The sequence below is a fragment of the Poecilia reticulata genome, linkage group LG10, assembly GCF_000633615.1.
Source record: "Poecilia reticulata strain Guanapo linkage group LG10, Guppy_female_1.0+MT, whole genome shotgun sequence".
Classification (NCBI taxonomy): Eukaryota; Metazoa; Chordata; class Actinopteri; order Cyprinodontiformes; family Poeciliidae; genus Poecilia; species Poecilia reticulata.
The window spans coordinates 17619199-17631391 of NC_024340.1; the positions used below are offsets into that span (position 1 = coordinate 17619199).

The 12193-nt window shown below is 37.9% G+C and overlaps 1 protein-coding gene across 9 annotated transcripts in view; it reads right to left on the reverse strand.

Moving 5' to 3' along the window:
- Positions 1-12193, reverse strand: part of diaph2 (diaphanous-related formin 2) — a 450956-nt gene that overhangs the window by 178554 nt on the left and 260209 nt on the right. For all 9 annotated transcript variants that reach the window (XM_008420583.2, XM_008420582.2, XM_017307147.1 and 6 more), the window contains 2 exons: positions 4923-5024; positions 2095-2334 (listed from right to left, as the gene is read on the reverse strand). In XM_008420583.2, coding sequence (XP_008418805.1) covers positions 2095-2334; positions 4923-5024 — 342 coding nt within the window. The remainder of the gene's footprint in view (positions 1-2094; positions 2335-4922; positions 5025-12193) is intronic.

Genomic DNA, 12193 nt, shown 5'->3' on the forward strand with positions numbered 1-12193 from the left:
GGAAACACACCTGTGCACACATGGTCAGTTTTTAATAAATAAAAATCCCTTCGGCCCAATCTCAGTTTAATTTCTTTACAGCTCCTTTTCTTTGCATTAGGCTCTGCTATGTGTTTCCCCTATCCAAGCACCACTGAGGCATTTTCAATAGTGAGAATGTCTCGCATAAAGGATTTTCGGTTTAGTGCAAGTGTTTTTTAGCGACTGGAAGAGCTTCATTCCAGACATGATTCTGTGGGCAGTCTTCCGTGGCCATGAGCGGAGAGGGCTTATGAGAACAGGCTCGCTTTCAGGAAACTTTCCATTCCTCACAAAACCAGAATTAAAGCAGAGGAGCTAAACATCGAAGGCGAAGGTGGGTCAGAAGGGGCCCTTTCCCCCCTGCACATTCCCATCATCAACCTCCTCGCTGATGAGCGCATTAGGTACCCTAGACCTGACACCCGGGGGGCCATTTACTTGATTGACTAAAGTGAGAAAGCATACTTTTTCTTTCTTGTCCATCAATAATGGCCCAATCAGCCCCCCGAGGCGTTTACCGGCTCTACACCAACACTCCACGCTGATTCACTCGGCTTGCATGAATACTACGGTGCCTTCATCACAGGAGAGCTTTTTCTACCATCATCCAAACAGGCTTTAAGTCTGCATTGAATTGAGGGAGTCTTCACAATGCATTTATTGCTTTCTTATCTGTGTTTTCCACCCATAAGTCCAAGTAAAGGCTGCGAAGAGAACTGTTTATTTCTGTTCAGTCGTTTGGTTAAAAATCGTGCAGTGCAAAAGACAACCGTGGCTTCTCAAACCTTGAAAACCAAACTTCAATCTGAACTGAGATGCTTGGGGGAAATGAACCACACCAGGAGAGCAAAGAGAACAGAGTTACTTCTGAGAAAACACAAATGCATGCTGCAGACAGAAACTAGTTTAATTTTAAAGTAAAAGCATGTGCAAGACATGCTGAAGTTCATTTATGTTATGTTTTAGGTTGGTAGACTTTAAACTTCTACGCAACAGGGTAGTGTGAGCAGAAATGGGGCTGAATAAATACACACACATACGTTTTGTTTCATTTTCCCTTCCGCCTGACTACATACTCTACCTTTAATCACATAAAATCCAATTTTTAGGACTTGTAATGACTTTCTGCATTCCAGCACAGTGTGCTCAAATTGGCTTTATGTCACAAAGTGCAAATCTCCTGCTTCTGCAACTACTAATTAGATGCTGTACAAATAAGTGTACATTTGTGCAAATTCTGGTTTATATTAGGAATGCTTTTAGAGTAAAACAGTAACGTCTCTCGTCTTAGATGAATATCTAGATGATGGAGTTAAATAATGTTTAAATGTTTTTCTATTTGTAGAAGAATATCATCAATAAAAGTCAAAAACTCTTCAGCACACAAATGTGTAGCGAATTAACTGTCTTACACCACAAGTCAGCTCAAAATTCACTGGATTTCTCTGATGACTTCAAAAGTAATTATTTAACAAGTTTATGTTTTGAAGCAGAGAGAGCAGGGATGTGTAGTTTATTTTACTTTCTCCCTCAACACAATATTTAAACTGTGTTGTGAGTCGTAAAAATTGAGTCGTCAGAAACTGTACGCCAAGCTGCAAGCTAACTCGTTCGGTGAACTGAGTTTGAAAGGTATTAGAAATCATTTGGAGTCTCTGGGTATTGAAGGTAATGACATGCTTTTACAACAAGTGCCGGTGGGGAGTATGTTTTGTTTATTTTAATATTTTCTTCTATGCATTTGGCTTTGCCCACTCACTGAGAGACTGAGTGTGTCTGCCAAATTCAGGACAACTACAATTTTTCCTATTAGGTGATTGGAGATTGCTTCTTGTGATCTGTATATTGAAAACTTAAAACATTGCTGTGTGACACAGATTTTGTCTGATGCACTGTAGTTGTACAGTGTGTCTAGGTGTGTTTGTACGTACACCAAACTGTTTGCTCTTTTACATCATAATAACTTTGTATATTAATTAGCTGTGTCACAGATGCAACATTTGAAACAATCTAAAGTCAATTCTCAGATGACTTTTCTACAAAGTACTTTCTTCTGTTTTGCCAGAGCCTTACCTTGCACAGGAAGCTGATGTTGAAGCCAAACGTCTGTGCGTTCCTTGAGCCAGCATTCATGTAATTGCCGACCAGCAACACAAACTCCAGGAGTCTGCGGAAGCCTTCGCTCTTCTTCACCTCCTCGCAGGCGAACGTCACATTCATGATGTCTGGCCGGATGTTGTTCACCTGCTCCTCGAACGTCAGCTTGAACAAAATGCCACTGAGACGTGGCCGCAGCAGCTTTACTGAACTCATCTGCAAAGGTAGAGGAAAATAGGTAGTGAGTCATTTCCAGCGGTGGGTTTATCGCCACTTAGTTCGCCAATTGCAACGTTTCTGTTTTGCAGTTTAGTATTTTTCCTAACTTTGAAGCAAAACGTTAGCAAAAATAAATTTCCAGATGATCTCCAAGTTGCTAATTTACTTGTTTTGTAAAGATTCAGTTGAATAAAGTTTGTCATTTGTGTTGGGTGGGTGTGTAATGATAAATTTAAATAGTTTCCGTCTTAAATCTCCACTTGAAAATTGCAAATTGATGTTCACTTTTTTTATTAATGTAGATGTGGATTAATTCATGTCATTCACAATATCAAGAGTATGAATGAATAGCTGCAGCTATATATATCTCATTTGCAGAACACCTTCCCTTCCAATATTTTACTAATGTTTTGCTGATAATTAGAGAATTTAAGTGCATCAATACAGATACTTATGATCTCCCTGCACAAATGTTAGGAGTGCACACTCAAACAGATCAGCACTCGGAGTCCCACCTCACAAGAACTGATTTGTAAAGAATGAGCAGGAATCACGCTGAAAGCCGGCGTGTTGGCGACAGCTGAGGAAGAGGAAAGCTGGAACATCTCTTATTTCCCAGGGGAACTACAAATCTCTGCAGTGAGGAGCGACTTGATCAGTACGGGGGGTTTGTGATCACAACATAGGTGAGATCAAGAGGTAAAGTGCAACCTCTTGCTTCGTTCCATCTTCTAAAAACACGAGAAGAAAGCTTTTGATGAGTGAAAAGAAGCACTATATCTGGATGAAACGCGTCTGCACTCTTCAGGTCTGGCTGAACATATGTTTTGTTAAAGTATACAGTGTACTTCTATGATCTTATTGAGGAAAGTGCTTTAAATGTAACGTCTCTGTTTTTCACTGCAGGGTAGTCATTCAGTAAATGGATGACAAGAGCTGTTAATTAAAAAGTAATTAGAGTTGTAGTTAAGTGGAAAGGTCAGATCAGCTGGAAGATTCACTTCCCTTCACAGATTCCAGTCAATCACATGAGTGTGAAGCCCAGTAAAACCAGTACAAGAATATAGCACTTACCTGGGTATGAATGCTGCTCATTTGAGGGTTTTAATTGTTTTTTTTTTGTTGTTTTTTTTTTCAATTGTTCTCTTTGTGGCATTGAAAACTAATGTGGATTTCTTTCTGAATCAAACCGGTTCAAACTACATGCAACCACACTATATCAAAACGTCCTTTGCAACTTTACAACACACTTTGTTAGTTTGAAGGGTAATTTTGACAAGATATTTCTCCAGACATCTTGGCTAAAAATTTAGAAATCAATCGTTGTCTCGTTCTTTTTCATCATCTCCAAAACTAGTTTTGATGTCTGCCTAGAACCAGCGTCCTTTCGGAAAACCCAATTCCACCATTTGACCCGAATAGAGTGAATGAGTGAGAGTGAAAGAAAAAGCAAAAGAAGTAAGAGGAAGAAAAGAAAAAGAAGAAATTCATCCTTCCAGACTACATGAGAACTCTATATAACTTTTACCTGATGAGTCACAAATGAGCAAAAGAAAGAATGAAAGAGCAGAAAAACAGTGAAAGAGCAAAAGAAACTTTATATACTGGAAAATACATTATTATCAGACTGCACTAGAGCAATATGAAATGTTGATATTATTTAGTTAAATTAAATGTAAAATGTGCATCTAAATTCTAGCTAATAAAAATGGTTAAAGATAAGATGTCTATTTGTTGCATGTTGAACCTCAGAACCATTCATTGACCAGCGACATTCACCACTCCATTGACCTCGCAAGGATATGATTCATTGATAAATACAAATTACTTTTTAAAAATGTCGTCTTTTATCATTACTATGCAAAAATTATGAAAAATGTCAATTAACATGAGATATATAGTTAAAATACTGCAGACTGTATCCCAACACATAAATCTTTCTTTGTTTGAAAACTACTTTGAGTTGAAAAAAAAAAAAAAAAAAAGAAACAGGTTACTTTCTGGAGACCATGTGTCAAGAAGAGAATATAACAACAGCAGCGTTATTTAATATGTGAGTGGAGAAGATCGAACTTCTGGATGTTCATTGTAAATTGATAGGAGTTTTGGGATACATCACCAGGCCGGTTGCCTACAGCTGTGCGCTTTTCAAAGGCCTTTAAACAGGCAGGATTCATACACAGCCTGAGGGGGTGATTTTATCACGAGATAACATTGACAGCTGATGTCAAAGAGCCGCATCCACAAAGTTCTTAATGCTGAACGCTCATCAGAACTGATTGAACTGTTCTTTGCTCAAGTCAAAAAGACTTTTAACAAAAGCCGCTGTCATTTGGAGACGGAGCTATCAGTTTTGACACCATTTGAGAGCTGTTGAAGGTTTTTATGTTTGATTAAAAATTACTGCTCTGCAGAAAAAAAAAAAAAAAATCCTGATTCTGGCTCACTGACCAAACAGAACTTTGGGGAAAAAAATAATAATACAATGCTTAACTGTGCATGTCGGAAAGTGTTTGAAGATAAAGTACGAGTATGACTGGATACACTGTGCAAAACTCCACTCGGCAAGAGCTAATTATACTTACCACAATGCCGAACTGCTCTGACTCCACAAGCTCCTCGTATTCACCTTTTAGTTCCGCTAGAGCACTCAGTTCTTTCTGCTCAGGCAAGTTCTTTATTAGGTTCTGGAAATGAAAGGGCACATACACAAAAACACAAGAAAATAAGTGTTAATGCAGTTCTCATTTTCTGCTTTCGTCAGGATAGGAACAAAATGCCTGACAGCTTAGCTGAAAACAAAGAGGAAACAAATCCAAAGAGCGAGTGTGCGTTTCGTGTGTTACCTAATTAAACAGCATTTCAATTGAGCCTTTTGTGGAATGTTTATATTCTTTTCAGACAGTATGTGTTGTAGGAATATATTTTGCTCTGCTTGTCATATGTTGGGAAGAAAAAAAATAGCATCGATGCAGAACCCAAAAACTTCCGAGGAAACTTTCTCAAACAAAATCTGCTTTTTTGTGTTTCAAAATGTCCTTGTTGTACCTTTTATCCCACACAAATGTACCGAGTCCTGAAAAGAGTTGTCAGCGTTTTTCCTGATAATCCTTAAAGGAAGTAAAATATTTTTTTGTTTTCTACTAAATAAATTCACAATCTCCCTGCGACACTGAATGTGAGATGAAACATGTTCAATGGGAAAGTAAATAATTTTTTCAGACGTTTTAGTCTCTTGGACTGTTTGAGTTGTATCTTAAATAATCTATTGGGCTTCGATTTAAATAGTTAATTTACTAATATTAGGCTGACAACCTCTGATACAGCAAGAGCTGCAATTTTATTATATGCAAACTTCTGAATTTGAAGGGTTAAGGTTAATCCAAAATTCTCTACAAATATTTTCACATGTTGCTCAGTTAACTTTTCACCTCATCTACCAGTCTAGTTCATCCAGTAATGTCAAATGATTAATTAGTACAAAAGTCTGGGTTTTATTTTTTTTTACAGCTCAGAAATAACCAACAGCATATTTTATTTCTACGAATCATCACATATATTTATTTCTGTTGGAGCAGTGGTCAAAGAGAATATTTTGAAGCTGTCTGGTTATCTGAAAAGTCAGATTAGGTCACAAAATCACTGCTGGTAATTGTTGCTTTTTGACTCCGAGATGTGGCCTAGAGCCAATTACCAAACATGTCAGCGACCTTCAGAGAGCCGACCTTCTGCTGCATAATGCACATCACCTTGCGATTGTCTATGAAAAGCAAGCAAAGGCTTTGCCATTAATTTGCTGCCGCCTGATAAATTTCTTTTGTACAAGCGGAATAAAAACAACATGCAGGTGGTGGTGGCGAGGTTGAAGATTAAGATGGAGATGAGGAAGATAATGGGAGGGGATGCGTTTTCAGTAAATGTTAATTGTTTGTGTGAAGGTCAGCCAAGTTAATAAAATTGACCACAGCGACTTTTCCCTCCCTTTTCCTCGGAGGTGGAGAAGAGAAAGAGCTGCCCTTTTCCAGGTCTTTGCAGAGCTTCCTTGCTCATTAGCTCCTCAAATTTATTCAGCGGGAGCAGACTGGCACTGGATCACGTGTCCAGATGGGAACCCAGACAGACAGACAGGGAAAATGGACAGTAAAAGCTGTTGCTGGGCCACAGACTTGGCTGACCAAGTTATGGACCTCTGCAGCCATCACAGTCAACACAACCATAGTCTACTGCCCACTAATGATGACATCTCTGTCTTTCCCTCGGGGGATTCGATGATATAAAAAAAGTGAGCCATACTGCAAGCCATGAAACCTTGTTTGGGATGGAGCCATTAAATCAAATGTTGCTTGCTTTTTATCCAAAGCCCCAATTAGAGTCTGCAGTGCCTACTGCTGCCTTAATAATAAATATTGTTGATTGCATCAGGAGACACAGATAAAACAAATTTAAGTAAAAAAAAAAAAAAGGCTGGAAATCTAAAATAATTAACACTAAAGCGATAATCCATTTCAAGTTTTATGTATTCTCCTGGTTCAGTCAAAATTGCTCTGATGCTCTGCAAAAGTATTCATATCCTCTGAGCTCTTCCCATATTTACCACATAATCACAAGCTTCACCATATTTTATTGGGATTTTACTTGATACACAAACACCAAGTAGTTCAAGATTGCGAAGCAGAAAGAAATCATACATGATTTCCATTTTTTATTTATTTTTATTTTTTACATATAAAATTTTAAGTGCATCTTCAGGCAGTCTGCATCAGGACTCTTTGGAAACCCTTTCACTGCAAGTGAAACCACAAATATTTGGAGGTTTGTGTCCACAAGCTTTGCATACAGAAACTGAAGTTTTTGCCTTTCTCTTTTTGCAAGACAACGCGAGCTCAGTCAGATTGAATGGCGAGTGTCTGTACATCAATTTTCAGGTACTACCACTTCTGCTCAACTGAACTTGGGTCTGGGTCATTCTAAAAGATGAATTTTCTTTGATAGAAACAATTTCACTGTAGCTCTGTAGTCCTGCACATAAAACCTACCAGGGCAGAAAAATATATTGTTTTAGGCAAGCTGGAAAGAACAAAGAAACAATGGTATTTCTGTCCATATTATTTTCTACTACAAAAGAAACTCAACCTCAGAACTCAAGAGAAGTCGCACTTTTAACTTCTGAAAAATTAAGCAGTAGCAGTCGGACATCACAAAAGAAAGAAGTTCTGCCCTGATGACGGAAATTTGCCCTGGAAGACAGAACTACTTACAAAGTATCTACAGTTATCAGCTTCCTCGTTGCAGCCAGAGAACAGGAAAGCTGCCATCATCAATATTTCACCAAAATGTTCAGGGTGTAAGTTCTCCAAAGCAGCACTGATACGCAAGCCGAAAAGTTTCATTTTGCTCCACTGGACCTTCCAGGTGGTTGTATTGTGCTCTAAATGGGCAGATTTGCAGAGTCCACAAGTAATACTAAGAAGTTGTACTTTTCACAGATTCTCCCACTTGAGCTGTGGAACTTTATTGAACGGCTCTCTGTGAAATGTCCGAAGCTTAGGATACAGTTTTATAACTCAAATCTGCTTTGAACCTCTCTGTATCTCCAACAATGAAGTTTTTGTTGTGTTTGTTGTTCTTCATGATGCTGTTTGCTCTCCAATGATCTCCTACAAAACCACTAAGGCCTTCACACAACAGATAAACTATGCGTCATTCTGGATCTACTTCTAAGTCATGCAATAATTTGTACTTATCAATCAAATAACAAACCAAAATACACTGATGTTTTTGATTTTAAAGTCACAAAACAAAGTTTGATAGTTTTGTAATAATGTTTCAGACTTGACAGTAAATCATCAAATCAGAGGGGGAAAAAAAATAAAAATCTTTTTTTATGTTGTCAATAAATGCAGGAATAATGTGCAGTTAGGAACTAAATGAGCTAGACTGCATTTATAACAGGCTTTAGGAATTAGATTTCACTCTACACAGTCTGATCCGTTTAAGATGTAAATGAACGTGTAAAAAGTAAAATCCCAAGGGTAAAACAATCTACTGGAAGAGAAAAGGAGGAAAATTAACATCTGGATTAGTAACAAAGTTCCCAGACAATATATCATTGGCTTTGAATAAAACAGCATCAACTGAGAGGCAAATCGTTCATCCGTTTGGAATACTTGCTAATACTAAGGCAAATCCGATTATTCCGACTGTTCGTCTTTGGCAAACAACAAGGGATACGTCTTCAGTCTAAGTCTTTTCCAATCACTTAAGCATGATTTGTCACATTAAAAAGAGAATGAAAGCTTTGCCATTTACTTTGAGTAGAAAAAAAATGCATAGAAGAAGGAGGAGAAATATGATATTCAGTCATATTTTCTGCATTTTTATTGCATCTCACTAAAGAAATGCTGCAGCTTACTGCAGCTGAGAGACACAGTAGTGGAAAATCAAATCTACCTTGTGTTCATCGAAACCCCACCGAGTGCAATTGACACAAAGGCTGCGCCATATGTCTAGCGATTTAGAAGACGGGGTGATGATTCTGGTCCAGACTCCTCCCGACAGGATACTAGACACATACAGGCGCTTAACAAAGAGCACTGAAGGTATGACAACAACAACACATGTTTAATTACCATCTCAAATGAATCCAAGATAAGTGGCAGCAAAGAAAACCCAAATTCAACCACTTCCTTTTGTAAACAGAAAATGCGCCTGCATGATGACGCAGATGTTAGCTTGTCTGCCTGGAGGCAACGAGGTTCTGGGTTCAAATCCCACCCAGGGCCTCCCTGTTCAGGGTTTGGATGTTACTCCTCTTTGTGCGCAGGATTCCCCTGGGTACTCCGGTGTGCCCACGCAGCACAAAGTAACGCATGTTAGGTTAATTGGTGACTCAAAATTACCCGTAGGTGTGAGGGTGCGGGTGAGTGATCGTGTTTTGTTTGTGTGGGCTCCGTGACAGACTGACAACTCAGGTTTTAACACGCTGACTGTTGGAAAGAGGCGGCTGCCCCATCCAACAAGCCTGAACAGGAGCAAGCAGAGGTAAACAAAAGAGTATGTGAGACTGAAATAAATTAAAATATTATTGATACAAGTAAAAGATGCCTTGGATACAATATAAATATTCATACTACTTTACTAAAGTAATGATTACAAAACCAAAGCACTTTCCCTTCAAACCTTTATTTCATCTTGGCTATAAACACTGCGGCCAGGCAGGGCAGCTAATTCCTCCTGATAAAAATCCACGATTTTCAGCATTAAATATAAAATAATATTTATAACTGGCTTCTGTCACAGCGATTATACTTTATAACCACTAAAGACATTCCACAGAGCAGTAAAAATAAAACTTTTACGAGATTTCAATGATGAACGTGTTCTTTTTTCTGGCTTTTAAAACAAGAATGAAGGACAGGAGACAGAGAAACCTGGTGTTGTTCAGCCATTACTTCTAGTCGGATAGCAGGACTTATACTCTGAAACTGAACTAAAATTACTTTCAGGTTAGGGAAAACTTACAAATATGACAAATATTCACTAACTAAAGCCTGAGCAACTCAAACACATACAAGCAGGAGCTTCCTCGTTTAACTTAAAATGTCTCAAAAATTCAAGGGTGTGCGGTTGGTTTTATGACTCAAAATATAGTTTCAAACCCTAAAATACAATTTTAACTTTAAAAAGTTACTCCTATTTTTGTAAAAAGCAGAAAGCTATGATGAAAAATAAGTGAACGTCATTCTTCAGTGGAAATCCATCTTAAAACCTCCCTCTACCCACATTGAGACTCAAAAGATTTTTACATCAACCTTTTCACCTACAAAACTCCTGTTTAAATCCGTTTTATACATTATATAAATGTATAATAATTAATTATACATTGTGTTTTAGATGTTTTAGATATAAACATCTAAAACAGCAATTTCTGTGAACACCAGAATCAGTTCATCTTTACCTTAGAAAATACCAGTCCTACATGCAAGACTCATTCGCATTGATGTCAGAGAAAGTACAATACTTGCCTGTCTGTCAATTTTTTAATTTGCAGAATAACCCCATCACAAACACAAGTTAGATTGTTTGTGATCGTTATTCCAATTCCGAAAAAAAGATTTAAACATCATTTTGCAAAAATGCTCAGTCAATTCCCATTGATTTAAACACAACGGGTCATTTCAAGGACTCAGATGGTGCTTAACATCGATGGTGTTAAGCACCATCCCCCCCCCCAGTTAGCTGCAGCTATCACTCCATATTTAAAATATGGTGAATGTTAGCTGAGGCACTGTCGGAGCCAAAACTGTGAAAGTCCTTTACTTGTGGAAGGGATGTAGCTGAGAGGGAAAAAAAGAGTATAAAAGTAATGAGAAACAGGATATGGTTGAGTAAACATTTGTCGAGGATGACAGTATCTGTAGGGCTTTTACTTTCATACTTTGATCTCTGCTGCTGTCAACCAGCTTCCTGTGAATCGAGTTCAGTTTCAAAGCATCTGCAGAGCCATGCCAAGTTAATGCAGGATGGAGCTGGGCACGCATAAGCCCAACACTTCAGAAAACTGTTTACAGGACTGAATAATGTGAAAATAGCAAAACACGTATTACTACTGAGCTGCAACACAGACTGAAATTCCCTGCTGCATTTTCAATATCAACATAAAAAAATTTGGAAGAAACTTAAGACATTTTGAAATGCAAAAATGTGTACCAGATTTTGAATTTTCAATATTAACTGCAAGAGCTTCTTTTTTTTTTCCCAGTTAATGTCTAATAGATGGTCTAAATAAATTGTGTTCATTTGAAAGGCTTATTAGAGATCTGCAACAAAGACAGACGAAGAGCCACATCTGCCACATGCTTGACAGATGCGTTTTTCCACTTTTAATTGATTTTCTACTTCGTTTCAGGAGACAGATAAACATGTGGTATTCTGCCCGTGCTTTGTGGCGGAGAACAACCAGCGACTGCCATCTCCCTGCCGTGACACCACAGCGGGATTCCCATGTGGCTCATGGGCAAAATGAGTGAACGATTCGGTTAGAATAAATGACAAAATAATGAGCAGCTGACAAGAGTTGTGAACACTGTCTAACCCGAACTTTTTAAACCACACATTGACAACTAGAACCCTAAAAAAACAAAAACATTTTTAATGAGATTTCGACTTCTTTTCGGTAACTAAAAGAAGTTACTGAAAGTTACAAAGTTTGGCCTTGTAGACAAACAACATTCGTCTCAAACAAAAGACCACCACCTAAAACCCTGTTTATTTTATAAAAACCTCACACCTATTTTTAAAAAAAACAACAACACTGTGGCTATCACATTGCTTTGGTGACATGCATTGTTATTTCTGCATTGGAAACCCTAACCCAGACATAAAGATACTAGAGAATACTGATGTCACATGCAGCAAAAGTCGTGGAAATACCTGCAGTTCCTTTTGTTTTGCTATCAGTGTCTTTGGCAGTTTTATTTTTTTTCTTTTCATAAATTTCCAAAAACATTTTTATTACATCCCTCTTAATCTACGTTATACTAAATCATTGGTAACGGCTTTTACAGTCTCATGGTTCATACAACATATAAAATGAAAACTTTCAAATCCCTCATTGTAATTTACACGTTTGACAAAAAATTCCTTTGATTCTTCCACCATCTAACTAAGAAGTGAGTTTCTCTAACCCTAAAGCACGGATCCAAAACATTAGTCCCACTAACGCTATGCCAGCACTGTATTTTGCAGAAGCTGAATGTAGAGCTAGAGCACTACGTTCAATCATGTCGATATCCACTATGTGTCAATGACAAAAAATTAGCTTCGCTGTTAGCGGTTTACAGGAAGTGCACTTTGC